Here is a 24,471-nt window from a genome sequence, read left to right as displayed (position 1 = left end):
TACTGTTGGATTCAACTCGCTAAAGTTATGTTAAACTTTTTGGCTTCTATGTTCTTAAGAGACACTGACCTGTAGTTTTCTTTCTTTTGAAGCATCTTTGCTTTTAATATCAGAATACACTGTCCTCATGTAAAGAGGTGAGAATTATTATCTCCTCTCCAGTTTTTCTGCAAGAAGTTGTGCAGAATTGTCATTATTCCTGAAACATTTATTAAAATTCACCAGTGAAGTTATCTGAGCTTGGTAAATACATCCCAGAGCATAAAAACTGAAGCAACTGGAGCCCCAGGGAGGCTGGAACTCACACCTTTGTTACAGCCTGGTGCATTAACCCTTGAGTTGCTGACTTTACTATTTTATTCTTCTAGGGGACATCTTCATTTTGTTGATCCACAACCAAGAAAACTAACAGAAGGAAAAAGGAACAGATATTTGTCTCTAGGTTCAAGCAATTGCAACCCTCCTCCCAAAGTCATCATACAAGAAGACAAGGCCCCAGACCAGACTGGGAATACAATCTGCGTAAATGTCGCCTGGACAAAGCCCTTACCCCCATCCCCCTCCTGATTTTTCCTGCATGGCACTTGTCAGAAAAAGGAAAATCTGAAAGAACAATGTTTAAAAGTGGCCCAAGACGGCTGCAGATTGGGCATATAGGTAATAGAAACTAGATCTATGAACTAAAGCTGAACTCTAGCCTGAAAGGTTAAAGTTTGTCTTTTTTTGTCTTTTTTTTTTTTTTTTTTGAGACAGAGTCTTGCTCTGTTGCCCAGGTTGGAGTGCAGTGGCATGGTTTCAGCTCACTGCAACCTGATGCCTCCTGGGTTCAAGTGATCCTCCTGCCTCAGCCTACCAAGTAGCTGGGACTATAGGCACGCACCACCATGTCTGGCTACTTTTTAAATTTTTTTTATTTTTATTTTTTAGCAGAGTCAGGGTTTCTGCATGTTGGGCAAGCTGGTCTCAAATTCCTGACCTCAGGTGAACCACCTACGTCTGCCTCCCAAAGTTCTGGGATTACAGACTTGAGCCACCACGCCCAGCCATGTCAAATGTTTTCACTGACATGTACTGATTGTAACCTTGCCTAGCAGATGAAGCACAAAGGCAGTGTCAACTGAAAAATGACATAACAGGCACTTGAACTTAAAGAAGTCATGGTTAGATTTATTCTCAGCCAAGTTTGAGGAGTTATGCCTGAGAACACAGACTTAGAATAGACCTAGAATAGGTCCCAAAGTAGTTTACATGAGGCACAGTATATTTAAATTTTCTAACGGGGATATGTGTGGCACAGAAGCAGGGAGAAGTGGCTAATGAAACAATGGTTACATTCTTGTGACTTTGATGAGTGCTCAGTGATGCCATACATAAGGTAAATATAGAGCTGAGTGAGTAGGGAGAAAGATTAAGCATCTTAGAGTCTGGTGGAGGAAGGGTGACTAATTCCATTCTGTCTTTGTTCTACATCTGATAAACAGGTTCATGACCAGTCCCTATCAGTGAAATATTTAACAAACTCCAGTTACACAGGCAAGAGGTCAGCTTTAGTTTATAGGCCTGGGTTTTATTACCCATATGCCCAACTGCAGCCATTGTGGGCCCATGTTAACATTTTCTTTGAATTTTCCTTTTTCTAACAGCAGGGTAACGTCAGTCATTCCCCTCCAAATCCTAAGATGCGTACATACTCATTTACTTGTTACCCTATCCCTATATATGTTAACCGCACATTTGGTTTGTCTGTGTATAACATCACTAAACATCAGTCAAAATTGTAAAAATGTCACCTTTGCTTCACTGCCCCCTTCTTTGATTTTTTATTTAGAAAAAACATGTAAATACCGTGCCTCATGTAACCCACTCCGGGACACATTCTCAGTTTGCATTGTTTGTGTTCCAGGCTACTGTTCTCAACTTGGTTTGGGACAAAATTAATTTTGATTTCTTTAAGTCCATAGTGCCTATTATTTTAATCTTTTGGGTACACACACTAGGGAAACATGGGCCCACTGTGACTACTTTGTCTCTCCTGACCTGGAAAACCAGTGTCAGTGCAGACTGCCTGAGACCTTCGCTAGACCCAGATTCCCCACCTCCAGCAATCTCCCCAGTTTCTCAGTAGAAGCCATGGGAAGAGTGCAGCTGGTGAAACCACCTTTACAAAAAATTATAACAGTGAAAGAAGTCTGATGTTACCAACTCTATCTTTTTTTTTTTTTTTCCCAGACGGAGTCTTGCTCTGTTGCCCAGGCTGGAGTGCATTGGCGCAATCTCGGCTCGCTGCAACCTCCGCCTCCCGGGTTCAAGCGATTCTCCTGCCTCAGCCTCCCGAGTATCTAGGATTACAGGCGTGCACCACTACGACCGGCTAATTTTTGTGTTTTTTAGTAGAGATGGGTGTTCACCATGTTGGCCAGGCTGGTTTCCAACTATTGACCTCAAGTGATCTGCCCGCTTTGGCTTCCCAAAGTGCTGGGATTACAGGCGTGAGCCACCGCACCCGGCTACCAACTCGATCTTGCTTCTAACCTCCAAGCTTCCTTTGCTCATTTCTGGGCGTATGCCAAGCAAACCATGGGAGGAGTTTAGTTTGTAGTTTAACTTTAAGACAAACATGACAACAGCCCCTTTATGAATCAAACCCCCTCCTTGCTTGGGGGTCAGACCTCCTTTGTAAAAGTAACAACTTAGCCATAGTATTAGAAATTATGGCTCAGGAGTCATACAGCCAGAGGCCACAAGATCCTAACCTCCTCAATTGCTCCTATAGATAACATTATTATTGTAAAAATCTAAGATTGCTGTTGAAGGTATTTTTCAGACTCTGCATTCTGAATGGATCAGCTAGCGTCACCGAGATCGGTAAACTGGCGCCCTCTCAGGAACTGACTCAGTGAAAGAAGGCAAGCTCCCACTCCCTATGATTTTATCTCTGACCTAACTAATCAGCATTCCCCTGCCTGCCCAAATGCTGCGGGACTTTTCTTTAGTTCAGCTCAAGACAGGGTTCTTTGTCCCACGGCCACGAAAATTCAGGCTCGCAGACAATTGGGATGGTGAGTAAGACAGGGTTTTACTGGGTGAAACAGGAAGAAACGGGGGACTCTGCTAGGCCAGAGTCCCTGCTACAGCACTTGCCGCCCAGGCCTTCAAATCCCAGGCTCCTCCCGGGAGGAGATGGGGCCAGGCTCCTCCTTGCTGCGAATGACGCTAACTTCCCGAGGTTCCACCCCGGTGCGCGTTCGTCCCCGTGCGCAGGCTGGTTGGGGAGTCTGCGGGGACCCCCTTCCACCTGGCTGTCTCACAACTACGCTTGAAAAACCCTAGCCTCTGAATTTTCGGGGAGGCTGATTTGAGTAATAACAAAGTTCTAGTCTTCCATTTAGTTGGCTCTGCATTTACTAAACTCTTCGTTGCAGTAACACTGTCTCAGTAAATCAGCTTTTCTGGGCAGGGGCAAGATGAACCCATTAGGCAATTATGCTAGTGCTGGGAGCAGCATCCCTGTCCCATCTTTTCTATAAGCGCTGTCACAAAGAAGCTAATACTTTTAGAACATGTACCTCAAGTTAGCCTCTGAGGGTTGAAAATGAATGATTTTTGAGCCAAAGTAATTCTAAGCACCCACAACCGACTGAACGGACTCCTGGAATTAAAGGTGTGCGCCACCATGCCCAGCCTCGCCCGGATAATTTTTTTAAAACATTTTTTGCAGAAATGGAGCTTTGCTATATTGGCCAGGCTTGGCATATATTATTTTATAAATTGTATATACATATGTATAATTGTAGGTACTAGTAATGAACTATCAGAAATTGACATTTTAAAAAGCAATACAATTTACAACAGAGTAATTAAATATAAAATACTTAGGAATAAAATATGTCCAAGACTTGTACACTAAAAAAAATGCTAAGAGAAATGAAAGGAAACCTAAATACATCAAGAGACGTTTCACATTTGTGCATAAACAGACTCAATATTGTTAAGATATTAGTTATCCCTAAATTTATTTATAGATTTAATCTAATTACAATACAAATCCCAACAGGGTTTTTTTTTTTTAAAGAAATTGACATGCTAATTCCAAAATTCATATGCAAATTCAAAGGCAGCATGCCCAAAACATCTTTGGAAAAAACAAAGTTGGAAGACTCACTCTGCCCGACTTATTTGTATTTTATTGTATTTATTATAAAACTGCTATAACTAAGAGTTTCATACTGACATTAAGAAATTTAAAACAATAGATCTATAGAGCATGAGTACAGAGATAGAACCACATACATATTGTTAATTGACTGTTGCCAAAGCTTCAAGGGCAATTCAGTGGAGAAAGGTAGTTTTCTCAACAAACTTTAGAAAAATCGCAACAACACATTTTTTTTTTTTGAGACAGAGTCTCACTCTGTTGCCCTGGCTGGAGTGCAGTGGCGTGATCTTGGTTCACTGCAACTTCCCCCTCCTGGGTTCAAGTGATTCTCCTGCCTCAGCCTCCCAAGTAGCTGGGACTACAGGTGCGTGCCACTGTGCCCGGCTAATTAAAAAAAGATTCTTGATCCCTACATTGCTCTACATATAAAAATGAACCTCAAGTAGATCATAGACCTACCAATAAAATCCATAACTTTAAAATTTTTATAATAAAGTCTTTGTCAACTTGTGTTGGGGAAAGATTTCTTAGATACAACACTGAAAGTATGACTCACAAAAGAAAAACAATTAAATGAACTTCATCAAAATTAAGAAACCTCTGCCTTGGTAAAGACACTGTAAGAGACAAGCTACACACTGGGAGATAATCATCTCCAGAGATGGCTTTGCCTCCTAGGGGACATTTGGCAGTGTCTAGAGACATTTTTGATGTCACAGCTGGGTAGGGAGGGCATATTACTACTGACATCTAGTGAGTAAAGGTCAGGGGTGCCGCTAAGCATCCTACAATACACAGGACAGCCCTCTACAGCAGGGATGACTACAGTAAAGAGCCACATGGATAAACTTATCACTTGCCTACTTAAGGCACCGGCCAGTCAAGTTCCATCATCACCTCCTAACATGAGCTGTCGCCTCCTTCCCAAAGCCTTGAGGTAGGGACAATGTCTGGATTCAAACTTGGATGTGATAAGATGCCAAATCCTGCCCAGTGCACCTCCTGGGTACCAAAGATATCACATGGGGCAGGAAGGGCACTGCACTCAAAGGCCAGAAAGTAAGGTTGCTCCTTAAAGAGCTCAAATTCTGACTTCAAACTCATATTTGGATTCTTTGTGGTCTAGGTGGCGGCCAGGGTGGTCTTCTGTGGTTGGCTCAAGCCTGAGCATCGAATCTTCTGAAATATCACCTCCCTGAGCTGGTGACCTGTTGCCTCCCTTGGTGATTTGTGTCCTGCTTAACCCATCTTTTTTACTGTCCTAGTGACAGACCTAGAGGGACAGATACTGAAGGAGAAATGGTGGGTGAGGGAAGGGGTTGTAGCAGGAGATCACGGGTAGGTGAACAAACCAGAGACAACATGCTGTAGGAAACCCAGGGTGTTCCCAGAGGCAGTCAGCAGCAGGGACGTAGGGATATTTTACATTCTGTGTGCAACTGCTCAGATTTCTTCAGGTTAACACTTAGGAGCAAATGAAACAAAAGCTCACTTCACTCCCTGCTCCCCTCTACTCCCTACCCTACCTTATCCTTCTCTTTCACAGAACACATACTGCACTTTCAAAGTTATTTCGAGGTTCCAGCTCAAATGTCATTTATTTGGCAAGGTCTTACCAGCTCCCTTTCAAACAGAAGTTGGGAGCACATCTCTTAGTGGTCTGGGTGTTCGATTGTTAAGAGCTCCCTGAGGGTAGGCTGTGAGTCATTCATTCAGTGGCTCCATTCCCCCAGCCCAATGCTGGGCGGTGAGAAAAATCACATGTTGGGTTTGACATTAGGTCAACCCCCTGGTGAAGACACACTGAATAATTATTACTAATGTAGGAACAAAAGACCCTTGCAGCAGTGGGATTTAAACCCACGTCCCCAAAGAGACTGGAGCCTAAATTCAGTGCCTTAGACCATTCAACCACAGTACCAAACTGCTAAGACTAACTGGCCACACCACCAAACCATCTTGTCCTTTTCCAGCAATGTCTTCTGGAAAGGGTGATATAACTAGAAAGAGCAGGCTCCTATTCCAGCTGTCACCACTCTTTCATTTTGTACTTTGGCATTCTCCCCCTTAAGCTTTCTCTAGAGTACTGTTTTCTCTGCTTCTCAGTCCATGTGGTGGACTATGATTGATGTTATAGCTCCCACAGCTGCCATTTCCTTTCTAGTATTGGTAGGCTAATTAATTTAGACCCATCCTTCTTGAAATAAAAGTTATTAAAGATATTGCATAAGATTTTTACCAAATCTCAGCTGGTTGCAGTAGCTCACGCCTGTAATCCCAGCATGTTGGGAAACCGAGGCAGGAGGACTGCTTGAGTCCAGTTCCAGACGAGCCTGGGCGACATGGTGAAATCCCATCTCTAAACAGAAATAAATAAAATAAATAAATACTTTTTTGGGGGGGTGGGGGGGGACGGAGTCTTGCTCTGTCACCCAGGGTATCTTCAGATACCCTCTCTCTACTAAAAATACAAAAATCAGCCGGATGTAGTGGCACGTGCTTGTAATCCCAGCTACTCGGGAGGCTGAGGCAGGAGAATTGTTTGAATCTGGGAGGTGGAGGTTGCAGTGAGCCGAGATTGCACCACTGCACTTCAGCCTGGGCAACAGAGCGAGACTGTATCTCAAAAAAAAAAAGTCATTTGTTAATTCCTGAAATGCTGGGCTATATAATTTTGGTAGCCTGTTTGGGTGGGAGAAACAAGAGGATCAGATATCAAGACACAGCACCCACCAGAGGTAGGAAGACTAGTAAGACACCCTCCCAATATTAAGTTGGGACTCCAAAGAGCTATTCCCCTAAGGTAAGGGCAAACAAGAAGTACACCTATGTCTGTTCTCCTACTTCTAGTAATTGTTGTGGAGCTCAGCAGAAAAAAATTGAGCTTAGCAAAGGAAAACAAAGTGTGAGGAGTTTTTCTGAGAAGCTGGAACCACAGGTCAGCATTCTGATTTGCACCTTGGGTTTACATATCTTGGAGATCCAGAGAATGCCTGGCCATTAACTTTGTTTAGGATCCTCTTGGGCTGATAGAATGCCAAGTGCCTGGGAGAAAAAAAAGTAATGTATATATTTTTAAAGGAAGATAACCTTCATCTTGTCCTCAAAAACTCACTGCATGTAATTTTGCAGAGACATTGAGCAGTACACATTCAAAGATGACCAAGTTTTACAAGAAAACAAAACAACATGAATTGACAAAACAACAGCATAAAATTCAGATATTAGGATTATCAGTTATATATATTAAAACAACTATAATTACTGTGCTTAAGGAAATAAGAGACAAGCTGGAAAATATCTGCAAAAAACAGGAAATAAAAAAATTTGGCCTAGTAGTTTTGAAAAACAATCAACTAGAACTTCTAGAATAGGAAATTACATTTTAACCAAAATAAATGACTTAATGGGCATATCTAACAGCTGATTAAACAGAGCTATAGAGAGAATTACTGATTAGCATCAAAGGTAAGAAAATGTTATCCAGAATGCAACATAGAGAAAAAGACCAAATATATACATATATATGTATATGTATATGGAAGAGAGGTTAAAATAAATGGAAGACAAGGTAGGAAGCTCTAATAGATGTTTAATTTCAGTTCTAAAAAGAGAGAAAAAAATAGAGTAAAAACAACATAGGAGGCTGGCTGGTCTGAGTGCAGTGGTGTTTACAACTAATTCATCACAAGCAGTTACAGGTCTCTTTGTTCCTTCTCCACTCCCACTGCTTCACTTGACTAGCCTAAAAAATATATATATATACACGTATATATACGTATATATATATATGTATATATACGTATATATACGTATATATATGTATATATACGTATATATACGTATATATATGTATATATACGTATGTATATATACGTATATACGTATATATGTGTATATATACACATATATATGTGTGTGTGTATATATATATATATATATATATGAGAAGATAATGGCCACTATTAGTTAAAATGTATCTCCCCTAAATTTCTATGTTGAAGCCCTAATCCCTAGTATCCCAGAACTGTATTTGGAGATAGGGCGTTTAAAGAGGTGATTAAGTTAAAATGAGGCCATTAGAGTGGGCCCTAATCCAACCTGGTGTCCCTATAAGGGGAATAAATTTAGACACAAAGAGAGGCACTAAGGGTGTGGACCCGCAGAAGGACAGCCATGTGAGGCGGCAGCAAGAGGCCAGCCATCTCTAAGTGAAGGAGACAGGCCTCAGAAGGAACAAAACCTGCCAACACCTTAGTCTTGGATTTTTGACCTCCAGGACTGTGAGAAAATGAATTTCAGTTGTTTAAGTCACCCAGTCTGTGCTATTTTATTTTGGAAGCCCTAGCAAACTAATACCATGACTGAGAGTTTTCCAGAACTAAAGAAAATCAGCAGTATATGGATTTAAGAAAACCCATATCCAAAAACTTGACATTGATACCTTATTTGGAAAAACATGGGTTTTCCCTACGGTATCCTGTACTCCTGTTTTATGTTTCTAAATGGAAAGCTTCCTGGGCGATGCATCTGATTGGTGGAGCCCAGGTCACATGCCCATTCTCAGCTGCAAGCTGGGAAAGCAAGTGTTCTAGAACAGACTTACTTATAATATGTGAAATATCCACATGTAAGGAGAATTTTTAAAGATGTTGGACACACACTAACATAACATATGCCTATAACAGGGCTATTCAAAACTTAGGTTAGAACCTAACCTAAGTTAGAACCTCACCTAAGTTTTCGGCTGTTTTCTCTGTATTCTTTTCCTTTAAAAGTGCATAACTCGTAGTCTCTAACTCAATGGATGACTTATGTAATTTGATTAATTCATCTATCAATTCATGAAATTCTAGACACAAGAGTATTCTGGCTATCATACAATTCCCATAAACTGCTCCACCTTCACTTCATATTCAGCTTACCTAAATCCTAGCATCACCCCTCTGCCCTCTCCAGATAACCTGAAGAGGTAGGCTTCCTTTTTTCTGCAAGTGTTATCTTGCCTCTTCAAGACACCTTTGAGAGTCTCCTGTCTTTCCTCTTGATTTCACTTCATATCTAGGTTCAGCAGAATCGCCCTTCCCTGTAACGCTCTCACTCATCCCTTCCTTTCCAATCCCATAACGATTACCCTTTTGCAGCTTTATGTTTGAGCATCTGCACCATGGCCAGTCACTGGTGTTTCTGACTCTGGTTGCTCGTCCTTTCAATTAATTCCGCAAACTCATCAATGTTTGGTGAATTTCTATTTTCTTCTACTAATCTTCCCACCTGCTGCCCCGGACAGTGTTCCCTTGAATGTCTCAGTCTTTCTCTTGGACTTTGCTCATAATTTTATCACCCTGCTCCCATTTTTGTCTAAGTCTTAACCTCCCTTCATAGTGCAGCTCAGGCCAATGCCCTCTTGAAGACACCCCCGGATGCTTCACTTTGTAAATGTGTGGACCTTGGCATGGCCAACGCCCCTTCACACCTGGCACAGCTACTTTTCATTGTTTTCCTTCATGAAAACTAAAGCTCTTTTGTTCCACAAGACTGTGACAGTGACTTCAGGATAAAGATCATATATGGATCCCTAATTCTTAGTGCAGAGCCTAGCACAGAACTGGAATGCAGTGTTTGTTGAATGAAGGAATGAATTAAACTGCAAATTAACGAATGCCTGCTCTGGCACTGAGACTCGCAGCTGTGAGAAAGGTGTCTGGAGGCAGACAGTTGCTGGTACGAACTCCTGAGTCAAGCAGGAAACAAATGCGGATGTCAGCAGTTTCAGGTGAGACCTGTGGTGAGCTCCTTCCTCTGCCGGTTTTCCGTTCTTAATTTTCAGTCTGAAGTGAGGGAGTGGAGAATCTTTCTGTGTTAGACTGTGTCGCGTTGGGCAGATTTCTCCAATCTTAGGATAGTAGTGGTCCCTGTCGCTGGCCTTCACTTTGCACCATCCCCAGCAAGAACACTGAGTCTGTGAACTGAATTCTAGTGGTTGGGAAATAGATTGAAACGACATCCGGGTTTTACTTAGTTTCTATGCTCAGATGTTAGCAGAAGCCCTGCAAATATTTTCCTTTTCTATGAAAGGAAAAGCTAACTCTTCCGTGAGGCCCTATAGCTCAGGGGTTAGAGCACTGGTCTTGTAAACCAGGGGTCGCGAGTTCAAATCTCGCTGGGGCCTTACAAAGTCAATTTCTTGACCCACGTTTTTTAAAAAACTCCCCTCCTAGTCTTTCTGAACTAAGTCTGAGAAAATGTGGCGAATTATATCTTCTTGCAGCGGTTCAGATCATCCAAACACCAGCTCAGCAGAACGTTTCCTTTAGGTTCCAGTGGTAATGCTGTTTTAGCTCCTGGCATGCGGCGGAATCCATTACACAAGCGGTGGAAATCGCCGTCAGCCTCTGCCGACGGCCTGGCTTGCGGACTGGCGGCGAGAGCCCTGCTGGCCTGGCGGGAAATGGGGACAGCTAGGCGAGACAATAGCCCTTTAAGCTATTCTCAAGCCCCGGATCTGGGCATATTTGGAGTAGAGATCAAGGTTCCCCTTCTGAAACGGGAAGAGCCAGCGATGGCCGCTCCAGCCAGGCGTCCAGAAGATAGATAGATGCACACTGTGCGGCAAGGTTTCATGTGCCAGTGGGGTTTTGGGAAATTAAGGGCCCGACTTTAGAGGCGAGACTTGGGTTACTAAATTTGATTTTGACGCAGAGAAATGTGGCCTTCCTTTTGAATGAGCTAAAAATATTTTCTCCAAAAGCGAATTCACACAGAAACATTGGGTTTGCCCAGATGTCCTCTATTTCAGGGATTCCCAACCCTTGGGCCGCGCACCGGTCCACAGGCCTGTTAGGAACCCGGCTGCACAGCAGGAGGTGAACTCCGGGCTAGCTACCAGTACCTCCGGAGCTCCGCCTCCTGTGAGATCAGAGGTGGCATTAGAATCTCACAGCAGCGCGAACCCTATTGGGAACTGCGCATGCCAGAGATCTAAACTGCACTCCTTATCAGAATCTAAGTGATGCCTGATGATCTGGGGTGGAAGAGTTTCATCCCGAAACCATCCCCCAACTCTTCCCCCCCGCCCCCACGGTCCGTGGAGAAACTGTCTTCCAAGAAACCGGTCCCTGGTGCCAAAAATGTTGGGGACCACTGCTCCATTCTACACCCTCTCCCTCCCGTGTCTGTGGACGTGTAAGCGGAAGAGCCGAGATTGGGAGGGGAGCGCAGGAAGTGAGGACACCAGGGAGCCCGGGCCTAAGCCTGGAGGCCCGCCCTCTCCCGCGTTCACAGTTGCGCAGTCAGAATTGTGTGCGTCCCACCGCCTCAGCCCCCAGTTCTCCGACGCCCAGGTGCAGGTCCCCACCCTATACACAAACACGCATCCATGCTCGCGAGGCCCCTGGGTCTGCGCCCAGTGAGGCCAACAGCCCTCGGGCGCCCAGAGGATGTGCAGCCTCGGTATGCCCGGGTTACGGGGCGCCTGCTCTGCTTGGGAGCCCCTCAGTGAGGCAGGGGAATCCAGCTTTAGAAAGGTTGTCCTCAGAATCTCGGACGCGGGACTGTCTTACAAGCTGGCTTTGCGACTCTGCAGTAATCACTTTCCGGATTTAAAGAGATTTCTTTCTTTCCCGTCTCTGGTTAAGGATGTCTTGAATAGGGATTTGTAGCAGCCGTATTTCCGCGCTCCCTTAGATAGCTCAGCTGGTAGAGCGGAGGACTGTAGTACTTACTGTGTTGTCATCCTTAGGTCGCTGGTTCGATTCCGGCTCGAAGGAGAAGCTCCTGTTTTGGGGTTTACAGTTGCTCTTCGTTTGTGCAATAAATCTCTGTATCTTGACGTGATGAAATCTGTTTCTGTCTCTTACCCTTGTCCGAAGGAAACAGCTTAGCCACGAGCTGAGCTGCGTTAATCACGTCGTGAAAAGTTGGTTACCTTTCTGAAAGATAGTAGACCCGAATCTTCCAACCGTTGGGGGAAGGCACTGTTCCCTTACCGAAGTGTGTTATATTTTGGCTCCTACGTTAAGTCCAAAGGCCGGCAGATATATACGTATCGCGCGTCTGTCCTGGGGCTCAGTACCCTACAGCCTTGCAACCGAGCTCAGCTCTGGCCCTCGATCTCTATTTCAGCCCCCTCCACGTTCCCTCCAGGCCCTAGCGGGCTTAAATCGCTCCCCGGCCTCAGTGAGACACAAGCATGTGACCTAAAGTCTAAAAAGCTGCCTTCCTTCACCCCATCCTGCGTCTGGATCGAGGAGAATAAGCCAGAGAATAAGCCACACTTGAAACTTGGTAAAGATGGAAGGAATAACTAAATAAGGCCAAAGGGAAATGTCACAACAGAGGAAAAAACAAAACAAAACAAAAAAACCTTCAGAACAGCAGGCGGAAAAGAGAAATTCAGAGGGAAAAGAAGTAACATTTTTGACGGAGTGGCTCGTTGGTCTAGGGGTATGATTCTCGCTTTGGGTGCGAGAGGTCCCGGGTTCAAATCCCGGACGAGCCCTCGTAGTTACCATTTTTCCGTTCTCTTTTGGCAACTACTGAAAAAAGTTTCCGTTAAATATGAAACACATATTTCGCTTGTAATCCCAGCACTTTGGGAGGCGGAGGCGGGCGGATCACGAGGTCAGGAGATCGAGACCACGGTGAAACCCCGTCTCTACTTAAAAATACAAAAAATTAGCCGGGCGTGGTGGCGGGCGCCTGTAGTCCCAGCTACTCGGAGAGGCTGAGGCAGGAGAATGGCGTGAACCCAGGAGGCGGAGCTTGCAGTGAGCCGAGATTGTGCCACTGCACTCCAGCCTGGGCGACAGAGCGAGACTCCGTCTCAAAAAAAAAAAAAAAAAAAAATGAAACACAAACTGTCTCGCGTTGGGCTGTCCTGCCAAAGAAAGCAGCACCGAATAAGTACGTGGCAGATGGGGCTGTCGAACAGTGTCAAGACCAAGCTTCATGGGTTCCTGGACGCTCAGCCAGGGGTAGTCTCCGAAGGGCCGCCTGGCAATTGGGAGCAGAAGCCAGTTTCCCGCCATCTGCTCTCCATGGAGGCAGTGCCTTCGCGGCTGCTGCCCGTTGGGTTCCAGCTGAGGAAGGAGCGCGGATCTCAGGCTCGTTCTTTGCCTGGGCTGCCCCTGTGGCCCCTGGGGCGGGGGCTGCTGCGGCGCCAGCTCCAAGGGCGGATCCAGGCGGGAGGGGCCTCCTCGGAGAAGCGGGGCGCGGTCTCAACTATGCAGAGGCTCGCACGCCGACCATCCTCACCTCACTACGCCCCCATCTCCGTCCGTGTACACACACTCACGCAAGCACGCCAACCCCACCTAGATGCAAAGCAGGATTCAAAAGAACGTCTTTGCGTTTTCTACCGGCTCCCCATCGTCGTACTAGGGAGGAAGAAGCGGGTGAGAAACAAAACTTCTTTCCATTGTCCTGCCCTTTTCTGCCGACTTGTTCTGAGGCCGAGGTAGGTTCATACTCCTGCTCCTCCTCCTCCTCTCTGGTAGCTTTACCAGGGGCGTTTAGGCTGGAGAGTCCTTTCCTAGCAGAGGCAGCTTAGGACTCCTTGGGGAGGCGTTTGCGGGACTGGGCTGGAGAGGGAGGAATGGGGAGGAAGGTGAAAGTCCAGTATTTGTATGAGTTAACGACTTTACATTCCCACTCAGGTTTTCACTTTGCGCAGCTGGGCAGAGATGCCAGCTTCTGTTGATTAGCAGGCTTGGAGGAGGACCACAGAATCGCCGAACCTAAGGGCTTCCCTGCACTTGCCCACAATTAAGAAAGCTTTGCTAGTTATTCAGGTTAATCACCAGATTTTTGAAGCAGGCCTTAGTGTTTGCAAGCGTAACTAACACTTGGGGATCGGTGTTTTCTGTTTACTCTCCTCTGCCTCCTCACCCTTAACCCACCCTCAGCCAGTGTTGTGCAATTCTTAGAGACACTTGCCAACAGCCTCTTCTCTAAGCCTTCCTACTGGAAGGTTGGGATCCTCCGTTTTCTCGCTCTAAGACAGCACGTCAAATGCTAACAGCAGCACATGAGTAAAGCGCAACATCTTTATTAAAACAATTTCAGCACCACTCAGGGGGCTAGGGAAATCTCAAGTGAGCCAAGACCCTCCCTCGTGACAGTAAGAATCTTATGATCAAGTCATAATGTAATCAATAGAAACCCAAGTGACACAATTATCTGCAGCACAGGACCACCTTCCCAGAAGCAGCCTCAGGTATCCAAGACTTACTTAACCACAGAGCCACTAACAAGTTCTGCAAGAGGATAGGTTTATTACATACGCTTCAATTCAAGCAATTCTTTTACTGATGACAAGCAGAGTAAAATAATTTTTGAATTTATGGTAATAGTCAATGTAGGTTTCCTTCGAACAGCAACTTTCAGTGGCCCCTTTAAAGTTAGCTTTGATTGTCTAGAAAGTACTAGTATGGAATATAAAAGTTGTGTGGGCCCGGCATGGTGGCTCACGCCTGTAATCCCAGCACTTTGGGAGGCCGAGGTGGGTGGATCACGAGATCAGGAGTTCGAGACCACCCTGACCAAGATGGCGAAACCTCGTCTCTACTAAAAATACAAAAATTAGCCAGGCGCGGTGGTGAGCGCCTGTAATCCCAGCTACTCGGGAGGCTGAGACAGGAGAATCGCTTGAACCTGGGAGGCGGAGGTTACAGTGAGCAGAGATTACGTCACTGCACTCTAGCCTGGGTGACAGAGCAAGACTCCGTCTCAAAAAAAAAAAAAAAAATTGTGTGGTGCATTGGAAAGCTTCTAGTCCCGCGAATGCCATGAGTTCCTTGGGCAATACATGTCTCTTTCTCTGTTCCTCAGTTGCCTCTTCTTTAATATGAGGGGTGGACAGAGTCTCAGAGGCCCCTCCCACTCTTGTTCTATGACTGCATGGAGTGGTGCGGTGTTAGTAACAGGACATAAGGCACTCTAGTAATGTGGAGATTAACTATAGTTTGGCAGAGAGGATGAAAAAAATCATGCCAGGAAAAGAGGAATGGCTTTAGCTATTGTCGAAAACAGATAATCCGGTTATAAGCAGGCAAGAGTAAGAGGTTTGTCAAGTTATTGTTGGAAGCATTTGTCACTGTGACTCAAATTAAAGTAGATGGATAAAAAAGCGGACCAATGAAGTCCAGTGAAACCTTTCTCTTTTTTTGTGATCTATTTATTTTATTTTATTATTATTATACTTTAAGTTTTAGGGTACATGTGCACAATGTGCAGGTTTGTTACATATGTATCCATGTGCCATGTTGATGTGCTGCACCCATTAACTCGTCATTTAACATTAGGTATATCTCCTAATGCTGTCCCCCCCACCTCCCCCCACCGAAACCTTTCTTTAGGAGTTTTTACTGAATCTGTGTTTAAGCAGATTCTCTGTAATTCTCTGTAAACAGTTATTCCCGGAAGAATGCCATGAAATACTTGGGAAAGAGGGAATGGGAACAAAGAGTGAGTGGGCACAAAGCCCAGAGTTGGTTGAAAAGAAAATATTTAGTTTTTGTCTTTGTTTGGAAATACAGGCATGTCAGCAGGACTTTGTCCCCACTGTCCTTCAGTCAGTAGTGTTGCCTCTTCCTGGAGACGTGGTTCTTCTTGCCACGTGGGCTTTTCCTTCTTTACCTGTTACTTCCGTTATTGAATAAGTTTCATGCTTATAGACCTAAAATGTTAGAATAATAAAGAAATTTAGAAATTACTTAGCCCATTTTTCCCATCATCTAATTTTATAATTTGCCCTAAGACAGAATGAAACATATATACTCTGTATGAAGGAGGAAAGTGCTCCAACCCTAGAGTCCTTGGAAACAGGACCCGTGCATCCCGCGTCTGTGTGCAGGCACATTATTGGCTTGAGGGAGAGAGAGAAAAAAATCTCCAGGAAAGAGGAATGACTTTCAAGTTAAAGCTGTCTGAACATTTAAAAAATATATGAGGTTTTTTGCAATTGGCAATTCCTTCATTTGTATTAAAATTACTGACAAAGATGTGATGTTCCTTAATCATAGAATATAATTCCTTGTTGTATTTTAAACACAAATGACTAAGTGCCTAGATGCGTTCTAATGAAATAGTGATTTTTCCCCCAAACCCTACTTTTCATTTCAACAAAACTTCCTTGTGCCAAGTTTAAAAGAAAAACAAAAACTGTCTTTTTGCATTGTGGGCAGATTGTGAATCCTCCAAAGGTTGTCCAGTGAAGGCCCAGAGGCAGAGAAGGGACCTAACTATATTCAGAGGCTGCTGGTTGCCCCACCCCAGCACTACTGCAGAACTCTAACATCAGAGGCTGCTGTTTGCGTGAGTGGGTGCTTGAATTGGTGCTTCAGGCCATGGGGCTGTGTGTGCAGGCGCATATGGATTGTATGTTGTGGCAGGGTACTGCTTTTCGGGACTCAGAGGTGGTGTTGCTTGAGCTAAGTCTGGAAAGACAGGTCAGTTTTCTCCTTGCTTATGAAGGGTTCAAAGTCTGACTCCACCATTCATCTGCTGTTTGTTCTTGGAGTTTCCTCATGAGCAGAGCATATTTACATAATGCCTACCTCACATAGTCCTGGTGTTGGTTGAATGTAGTCAAGTATGTGAGAGCTTCACAAACTGAAAGGTTGCACTGAATATTATAATTATTATGATTTCAAGTGCATTTGTTTTACTAGCAGGCAGCCTGTCTTCTTGACACCTTCTCAAGTGCAGCCAGACTGAATACTTGCAGGTAGGTGGGTGACAACAGAGGATTGAGGATTTTTAAAAAGATAACACTGTCCTAAATCCAACACCACTGTGGGCAAACGCTGGGGGTCTGTGAAACAGTTGGTACCCTTCTGCTGTCTGATATTGGAAACTATGGGATCTATAAAGTGATCCTGGTGAACTTTGCCCACTGTTTTTACACAAGCAATGGATCTACAGCCCTGCTTTAATGATGGAGATAAGCAATTTTGCAAGTACATTACAAGGATCAGAAGATTGAATGTTCAGAGTTAGTCTCTTGTGGACAGGTAAAGATGGAAGAAGGAGAAACCCAGGAAACATGGCAAGCCTACTTTTGGGGGTTAGAAGCTGAGAGGTTGAGTGTAGGGGGCGGGGCAGTGTACTAATAGCTGTCACACGACCTTCTCTAGAAGTGCTTTCCTGGCTGTATGAAATCGATGGAATAACGTGCTTAGCATCCGTTCATGAAACCAAATGATGTGATACGATAAATAGAATGTGATATGATAAGTGATAAATAGTACAGTGGAAAAGCATCCTACTGGAAGACCATACCTGACTCTGTGACATCTTCCAAGGCAGTTATTGGAGTTGGCCCAGGGAGATCAGAGATGCTATCTTACGGATCCAGACTATTATGTGTGAATAGTGAAACCTCAGTCCTGCCATGGACAAGAGTAAGCACCACAGACAGCAGAAAAAGGCAACTTTTGGACAGAAGGCCATGTTTCTCAAACTTTGTCTTCCAGAACAAATCTCTAATCCATTCAGGTGGGTTAATATCTAACCCAATCATGCCCAGTGAAAAGGTGAATGACCCTCCTCGTTTGTTCCAGAGCAGTGTCCTTGGTTTTCATGTCCCTGCCAGGATTGGGGGTCCTTAGCTCTATTCTCTCCACCCCCTTATTAGGAACACTATATAATCAGAACCTGGAGAGGCCTCCAGGTTCACACAACTGGAACCCATCTCCAGGAACAAGCAGCTGGAACCCATCTCCTGTTGAAGGGAAACTGCCAGATTTTTGTAAGATTCTTCCTCCTGGATAATCTATTGTTCTATTTGTTTTATATATTATTTCTAGCCATCCATCCATTTTAATGAAATCATTTTCCTCCCTTTAAAGCCTCCAGGCTCAAGCTCATGAATTAAAAAGAAAATGGATCACATTCTAAAGTTTAAAATGAAAACAGGTTTCCTTTGGGACGGCCTATATGTGGATAAAGAGAAATTAGTGAGACTGGGAGCAAGTGGAAGTTTAGGAGGGATTTCTAAATTGGGATAAAATCCCCAAAGGCCTGGGGGAGCCATTTGCCGAAGGGCATCGGGAGTCCTCCCCCGTCGTCCACCCCGTTACAGGCATTACATGTGGCTTAACAAGGAAAGAAACAGAAAGTATGTTTTTAGCATTGTTTCCTTCTAACCTTCCCTGCTAATTTCTTTTCTTAGAAAATTTTGGATGCTCTTTGAAAACAAAGTGGAACACATCCCAAGATCAAAAGAAGGCTCACTGGCAGGTTGAAGGGAAGAAGGAAGGAAAAGCGATAAAGGGATGAATATGCCTTGGGTGTTAGGCTCTCACTTTGGGGGATTTTGCCCTAGGATATATAAAAGTGTAAAGCCACATTGATGAAAATGATAACTATAGTTACTCATCATAAACTGTCAAGTTAACTCCCTGGTGTGTAAAGTTTGATGAATCTATTGAATACTGAACATTGCCTGTGGGGAGAGGGAGAGAATATTAATTCTTGTGAAAACTAACATTCATTTGATACAGAAGATAAAGTTACTCTAAAGAACAGTTGGGGCCAGGTGTGGTGGCTCACACCTGTAATCCCCGCACTTTGGGAAGCCGAGGTAGGCAGATCACCTGAGGTCAGGAGTTCGAGACCAGCCTGGCCGACATGGTGAAACCCCGTCTCTACCAAATATACAAAATTAGCCAAGTGTGGTGGTGGCCGCCTGTAATCCCAGCTACTTGGGAGGCTGAGGCAGGAGAATTGCCTGAACCTGGGAGATGGAGGTTGCAGTGAGCCGAGATAGCACCACTGCGATCTAGTCTGGGCGATAGAACAAGACTCTGTCTCAAAAAAGAAAAGAAAAGAAAAGAAAAAAGAACAGAGAACAACTGGGACTAATTCCACTGACAAAAAGCTGACAGACAGTTACGTGTTTGGGTACAGAAGGATATATCTATAGGACTTTTGCCACCAGATGTGAGGCTTTGCACTCTTGGCTTAGGCAGATTCACTTTTACACCACAAATAATCTGTCTCTTACTGGTGTTCTCCCAATTCCATTTTACCTTGCTTTCTGAGAAATTTAGAGTTGAATATATTGAGAAAGTTTTGAGTGAGGGAGCAGATATTAGATATTGGTGGTTTTGGTGTACGTTTGCTGAGATTTGGTTCCTGGATGTCTTAGGGAATCAGGATTACAGTAAGCCCGGGCAAACCTTAGCTGACTTATTACAAAATGAATGTGCATACTCTGCAAGTCAGAAGCGAAGATACCCTTTTACCTCTCCCGACTGGGATGTGAGGGCCTTCATATTAAAAAAACAAGTGGCTTTTTAGGAGGCAAAGCCCCCGTGTAGTCCAGTGCTTTACCTAGAGGTGTTATGTGAGCTTGGCTTACACACTGAGCCTTATGGGGTGATGCATCTTAGTGAGATTGGGCCACAGGTCACCCTATCATCTACTTGTTCCAGTTGGTGCCTTGTGCCCCCAACTAAACTTACACAAAATTTGTCTCTGTAACTGAGGGTCACTGGACCTTTGCTATTGAAACTAGCAAAGCCTCTATTACGCTTAATGAGAACCATGAAACTTCAGATTTTTAGAGCTAGCAACTCTCTTATTTTCTTGATGAACAAACCTAGGCCTGGAGAGAAAAATGAAGACAATTATTTAAAAAATATTAAGGGTTATAATAAGGCAAGCATGTTGATTCAAGGTGAATAATATGAGTTCTGTAGAATATACACCAGTAAGAAACACTAACAAGTAAATAGTTCATTGTTCATCCAGGATCACGTGGGTAATGGCATGTTTGGAAATGGCACCCGTGAAACCTGACAACAGGTCGGTCTTTATTTTGTAGTATCCTTATGGGTAGATCCTGAATTTTGTGGCTTTTACTTTGGCACTTATATCTAGTGAGGTGTCCTTGGTCTTAATATCTAATGCAGAGGGAGTTTGGACAGAGATTCTAAACAGGCTTACCAGCTCATACTCCTTTCTGTGAACAGCAATATTCCCACAAGTTATACAGCATTGGCACCTCCTGCAAGTACGTCAGAGAAGACATTAACTAACGACTCTTTTAGGTACTAGCAGCTCTGGTTCCGTTTCCTGATTTTTGAATTCTGGGATTCTGGCACCAGGCAGAAGGATGTTGACTATGTAAGGGAGACCTTTGACATTAGAAGTCAGTATTTGTTCATTACAGAGCAAGAGACTAGTAATTGATTACAAATCAATAAAACTTAATAAGATCTTCCAAAAAACTAGAAACAGGAAACACACCCAGGAGACTGAAAAGCATGATGTAAATGTGAAGAATGTGGCAAGTGGGTGGCTTGGCAGCCCAACAGTTATACTGGAGCAGCTGCATGAGTCAGTACTTGTTACTCCTTTAGGGCTGGCTCTCCATTCTGCAATCATGTACCTCTTTCTTGATAAACTCCCAAGAACACACTTTCAGCATGGAATTTCAGACTTTTAGAGATAGCAACTCTCTCAAGTATAGACAAATGTCGGTGCAGACAAATTTGATGCACTGCTGAAGAATACCAAATAATATGCTGAGGAATTTTTTCATTCCACAATAATGGAGTAAATAGCAGCTGAAAATGTTTGCATTAAGTTCATAGATTATAATTTGTAATGGAATCAACACCAAATGCAAATTAGAAAGAGAGCCCACTTTGCTCACCCAGTCACATGTCTTCCCATGTAACCATAGAACATTGCGGTCCTGTGTCTTTCTAGATCCACAGTCTTGCTCTCAGAACAGGCTAGCCACACCATAGGCCTAGTGCTAGGACCCATGGCCTTTTTTTAAGCTCAGACTCCCTTCTGTGAACAGCAATATCCCCACAACTTGTACAACATTGGTGCTTCCTGCAAGGGCTACAGAACTATTTGATACGAAGATGTTCATTGACTTACACACAAGAGAAGCACAAAATAAAAAATTAATAATTAATTTAATGTCTATGAAAATGTACCATTTATTTTTACATTTGGGATCATAAGAATTGTATTACACTTAAGAATGTAATACAATTTGTAGATCAGATTTTTCTCCCTTTGTGAGAATTTCTCAGTATGTGTGATGACTACCAAGAAATCATAGCCAGTCATAAATTCAATGAGTTACTCATAAACGAACAATTTAAAAAGCAAAATTCTAAAAATCAGGTAAAATTTTACAGTGAAAAGTTATTTTTCTTGTCAAAAATAGGGGCATTCACATATATTAGATATAATGTGGGTTAGATCTGTAATCGTTTTTAAAGGCTCTGAATAGTCCTTAAAATTTTCTCCAAAGAACTAAAGGTAGTCAGAAACTACTTGTCGCACATACCAAATACTTTTCAATTCTCTAATCTTCAACTTTCATAAGCAATAGAATCTTAAAAAGCAAATAGAATCTTAAAATTAGAATCTTAGAATTCTTAAGCATAAGAATTTTGCTATTTTGTTATAATTCATATTTGTTTAGTTCTATTTTCAATGATCAGTCATTGAGTTAAAATTATGCTCCAGGAAGAAGCACTGTATTTACCTAAAGCACCTAACTAAAGTGTGTTGACAGTCTGTGATGCACTATTCCTGGGATGTGTGCGTTCTAGAGTTTGAGACTGACAGCTCTTGAGAGGTGATGGCAGGAATCCTCTTTTTCTCTTCTTTTGAGGAAGATGTTAAGAAATCATTAGAGCAAACTGTAAGACCTTTGATTTGATAAAAAAAAAAGTTTAAGGCATTTTTTTACCACATGGTAGCACCATTTGCCTGCTGTGTAACAGCGTATGTACATATGCAGGAGAAACTAGAAAATATTCTCTAGAATAATCTCAGTTGCTGTCAATGTGAGAAGCTCCTAAGAATAAGCTCATATTCCTTTCTTCTCTGTAAGGGTTGATACCAGAGCCATCTTCCAAACATCACGTGTCTTCTTCCATGCTCCTCCCTCTTCTTTCTAAATACTACAGAACAAATTCACCTTTGGCCATGAACCACCTACTTCTTGGGGAGGTAGGTCTGCTTCCCTTCAACTCAGGATGCAACTGCTTTCAACTGCTTTCTTCACGTTAGCTGACTAATTAGCTAGAAGTCTGTCGTAAACAATTTTATGGTTGACTCCTTCCTTCCCTGGGCTCAGGGTTCCCTAAAACAGAGGTCCCCAAATCCCGGTCTGTGGCCTGTCCGCCTGAGCTCTGCCTCCTGCCGGATCAGCAGGCAGAATTAGATTCTCATAGGAGCTGGACGCCTATTGTGAATTGTGCATGTGCGGGATCCAGATTGTGCACTCTTTATGAGAATCTAACTAATGCTTGATGATCTATCTGAGCCAGAACAATTTCATCCTGAAACCATCCCCCACCCATCCATGGAAATACTGTCTTCCACAAAAATTATCCCTGGTGCCAAAAATGTTAGCGACCACTCCCCTAAAACTCTCTTCTTAGCTCTCACCTCCTGTATTACTATCTCATCTCAGTGCATTGAAGCCATCTTTTCCCCATGGGTGCCTCATTTCCTATTAGGGAGGCATTTTTTTTTTTTTTTTTTGAGATGGAGTCTCGCTGTCTCCAAGGCTGGAGTGCAGCGGCGCGATCTCGGCTCACGGCAAGCTCCGCTTCCCGGGTTCACGCCATTCTCCTGCCTCAGCCTCCCGAGTAGCTGGGACCACAGGAGCCCGCCACCACGCCCGGCTAATTTTTTGTATTTTTAGTAGACACGGGATTTCGCCGTGTTAGCCAGGATGGTCTCGATCTCCTGACCTTGTGATCCGCCCGCCTCGGCCTCCCAAAGTGCTGGGATTACAGGTATAAGCCACTGCGCCCGGCCGTCATTTGGTATGTCTCAATGTGCCTCAGGACCTAGCACAGTCCCTGGTACCCAGTAGGGACCTATGTAATGTTCGTTATTCAATTAATAAATACATGAATTAAACAGTGAGAGTGGATTTTGTAATGTTATGACTGATAGAGAAATGCTCAGTGATTCTAAGGGATGGGAAAGAGTGGTTGGAGCTAGAGGTTGTGCTCAGGAAACTATTAAATAGACATTCCGGAGGAATGGAGTGACGAAGTGTGAGGTTAATGAGGAAGGGAAAATAGAATATAAAATTTGGTAGTGGAAAAGATCTGATTCATGATGCCATGTCAGAGAGCAAAGCTCCTGTCCTTCTAGCCTAATTTGGTGCTGCTGTTCTTGCGTCTACCACACCTCCTTTTGCCCTTGGCAGGAGCCTGTGTTGGAAGAGATGGTGATGGGCCTGGGCGTTTTGTTGTTGTTCCTCATGCTGGGTCTGGGTCTGACCCCACCGACCCTGGCTCAGGATAACTCCAGGTACATAGACTTCCTGACCCAGCACTATGATGCCAAACCACAGGGCCGGAATGACAGATACTGTGAAAGCATGATGACGAGACGGGGCCTGACCTCGCCCTGCAAAGACATCAACACCTTTATTCATGGCAACAAGCGCAGCATCAAGGCCATCTGTGAAAACAAGAATGGAAACCCTCACAGAGAAAACCTAAGAATAAGCAAGTCTTCTTTCCAGGTCACTACTTGCAAGCTACATGGAGGGTCCCCCCGGCCTCCATGCCACTACCGAGCCACATCAGGGTTCAGAAACATTGTTGTTGCTTGTGAAAATGGCTTACCTGTCCACTTGGATCAGTCAATTTTCCGTCATCCGTAACCAGCGGGCCACTGGTCAAGTGCTGGCTCTGCTGTCTTTGCCTTACATTTCCCCTCTGCACCCAGAACACTGCTGGCAACATTCATTGCCAAGGGCCCAAAGAAAGAGCTACCTGGACCTTTTGTTTTCTGTTTGACATGTTTAATAAATAAAAATGTCTTCATATCAGTAAGAATCAGAGTCTTCGCACTGTTCTGGGCATATTGATCTTTCCATTTTCTCTACTTGGTTGGTCCCTGAGAGGACTGCATAGGGTAGAAATGCCTTTTTTCTTTTCTTTTTTTTTTTTTTTTGAGACAGAGTCTCACTCTGTCACCCAGGCTTAAGTGCAATGGCACAATCTCGGCTCACCGCAACCTCTGCCTCCTGGGTTCAAGTGATTCTCCTGCCTCAGCCTCCCAATAGCTGAGATTATAGGCATGCACCACCACACCTGGCTAATTTTTGTGTTTTTAGTAGAGACAGGGTTTCACCATTTTGGCCAGGTTGGTCTTGAACTCCTGACCTCAGGAGATCCGCCCAGCTTGGCCTCCCAAAGTGCTAGGATTACAGGCATGAGCAACTGAGCCTGGCCACTTTTTCCTTCTCAGTTTTTACAAGTCATTAGGGAGGTAGACTTTACCTCTCTGTGAAGGAAAGTATGGTATGT

General features: G+C 43.9%; 1 protein-coding gene and 3 non-coding genes across 4 annotated transcripts; all 4 read left to right on the top strand.

The window, feature by feature from the left end:
- The first annotated feature begins 10,255 nt into the window (after nucleotides 1–10,255).
- Nucleotides 10,256–10,328, top strand: TRNAT-UGU (transfer RNA threonine (anticodon UGU)). Its single transcript has one exon. It is a non-coding gene; the product is annotated as a tRNA-Thr (tRNA).
- Nucleotides 10,329–11,836: 1,508 nt separating this feature from the next.
- On the top strand, nucleotides 11,837–11,925 carry TRNAY-GUA (transfer RNA tyrosine (anticodon GUA)). Its single transcript is given in 2 exon segments — nucleotides 11,837–11,873; nucleotides 11,890–11,925. It is a non-coding gene; the product is annotated as a tRNA-Tyr (tRNA).
- A 659-nt stretch (nucleotides 11,926–12,584) lies between these two features.
- Nucleotides 12,585–12,656, top strand: TRNAP-UGG (transfer RNA proline (anticodon UGG)). Its single transcript has one exon. It is a non-coding gene; the product is annotated as a tRNA-Pro (tRNA).
- A 10,722-nt stretch (nucleotides 12,657–23,378) lies between these two features.
- ANG (angiogenin) lies at nucleotides 23,379–23,969 on the top strand. Its single transcript, XM_055289512.2, has one exon. The coding sequence runs from the start codon at nucleotides 23,379–23,381 to the stop codon at nucleotides 23,820–23,822; it is 444 nt and encodes a 147-aa protein (XP_055145487.1). The 3' UTR covers nucleotides 23,823–23,969.
- Nucleotides 23,970–24,471: the final 502 nt, after the last annotated feature.

The sequence above is a fragment of the Symphalangus syndactylus genome, chromosome 8, assembly GCF_028878055.3.
Source record: "Symphalangus syndactylus isolate Jambi chromosome 8, NHGRI_mSymSyn1-v2.1_pri, whole genome shotgun sequence".
NCBI classification, from domain to species: Eukaryota; Metazoa; Chordata; class Mammalia; order Primates; family Hylobatidae; genus Symphalangus; species Symphalangus syndactylus.
Note: the sequence above shows the minus strand (reverse complement) of the source record. Positions and strands in the feature narration are given on the sequence as shown.

Excerpts from the sequence above, each read along its gene's own strand:
- ANG (XM_055289512.2), top strand. The coding sequence starts at position 23,379 with ATGGTGATGGGCCTGGGCGTTTTGTTGTTGTTCCTCATGCTGGGTCTG.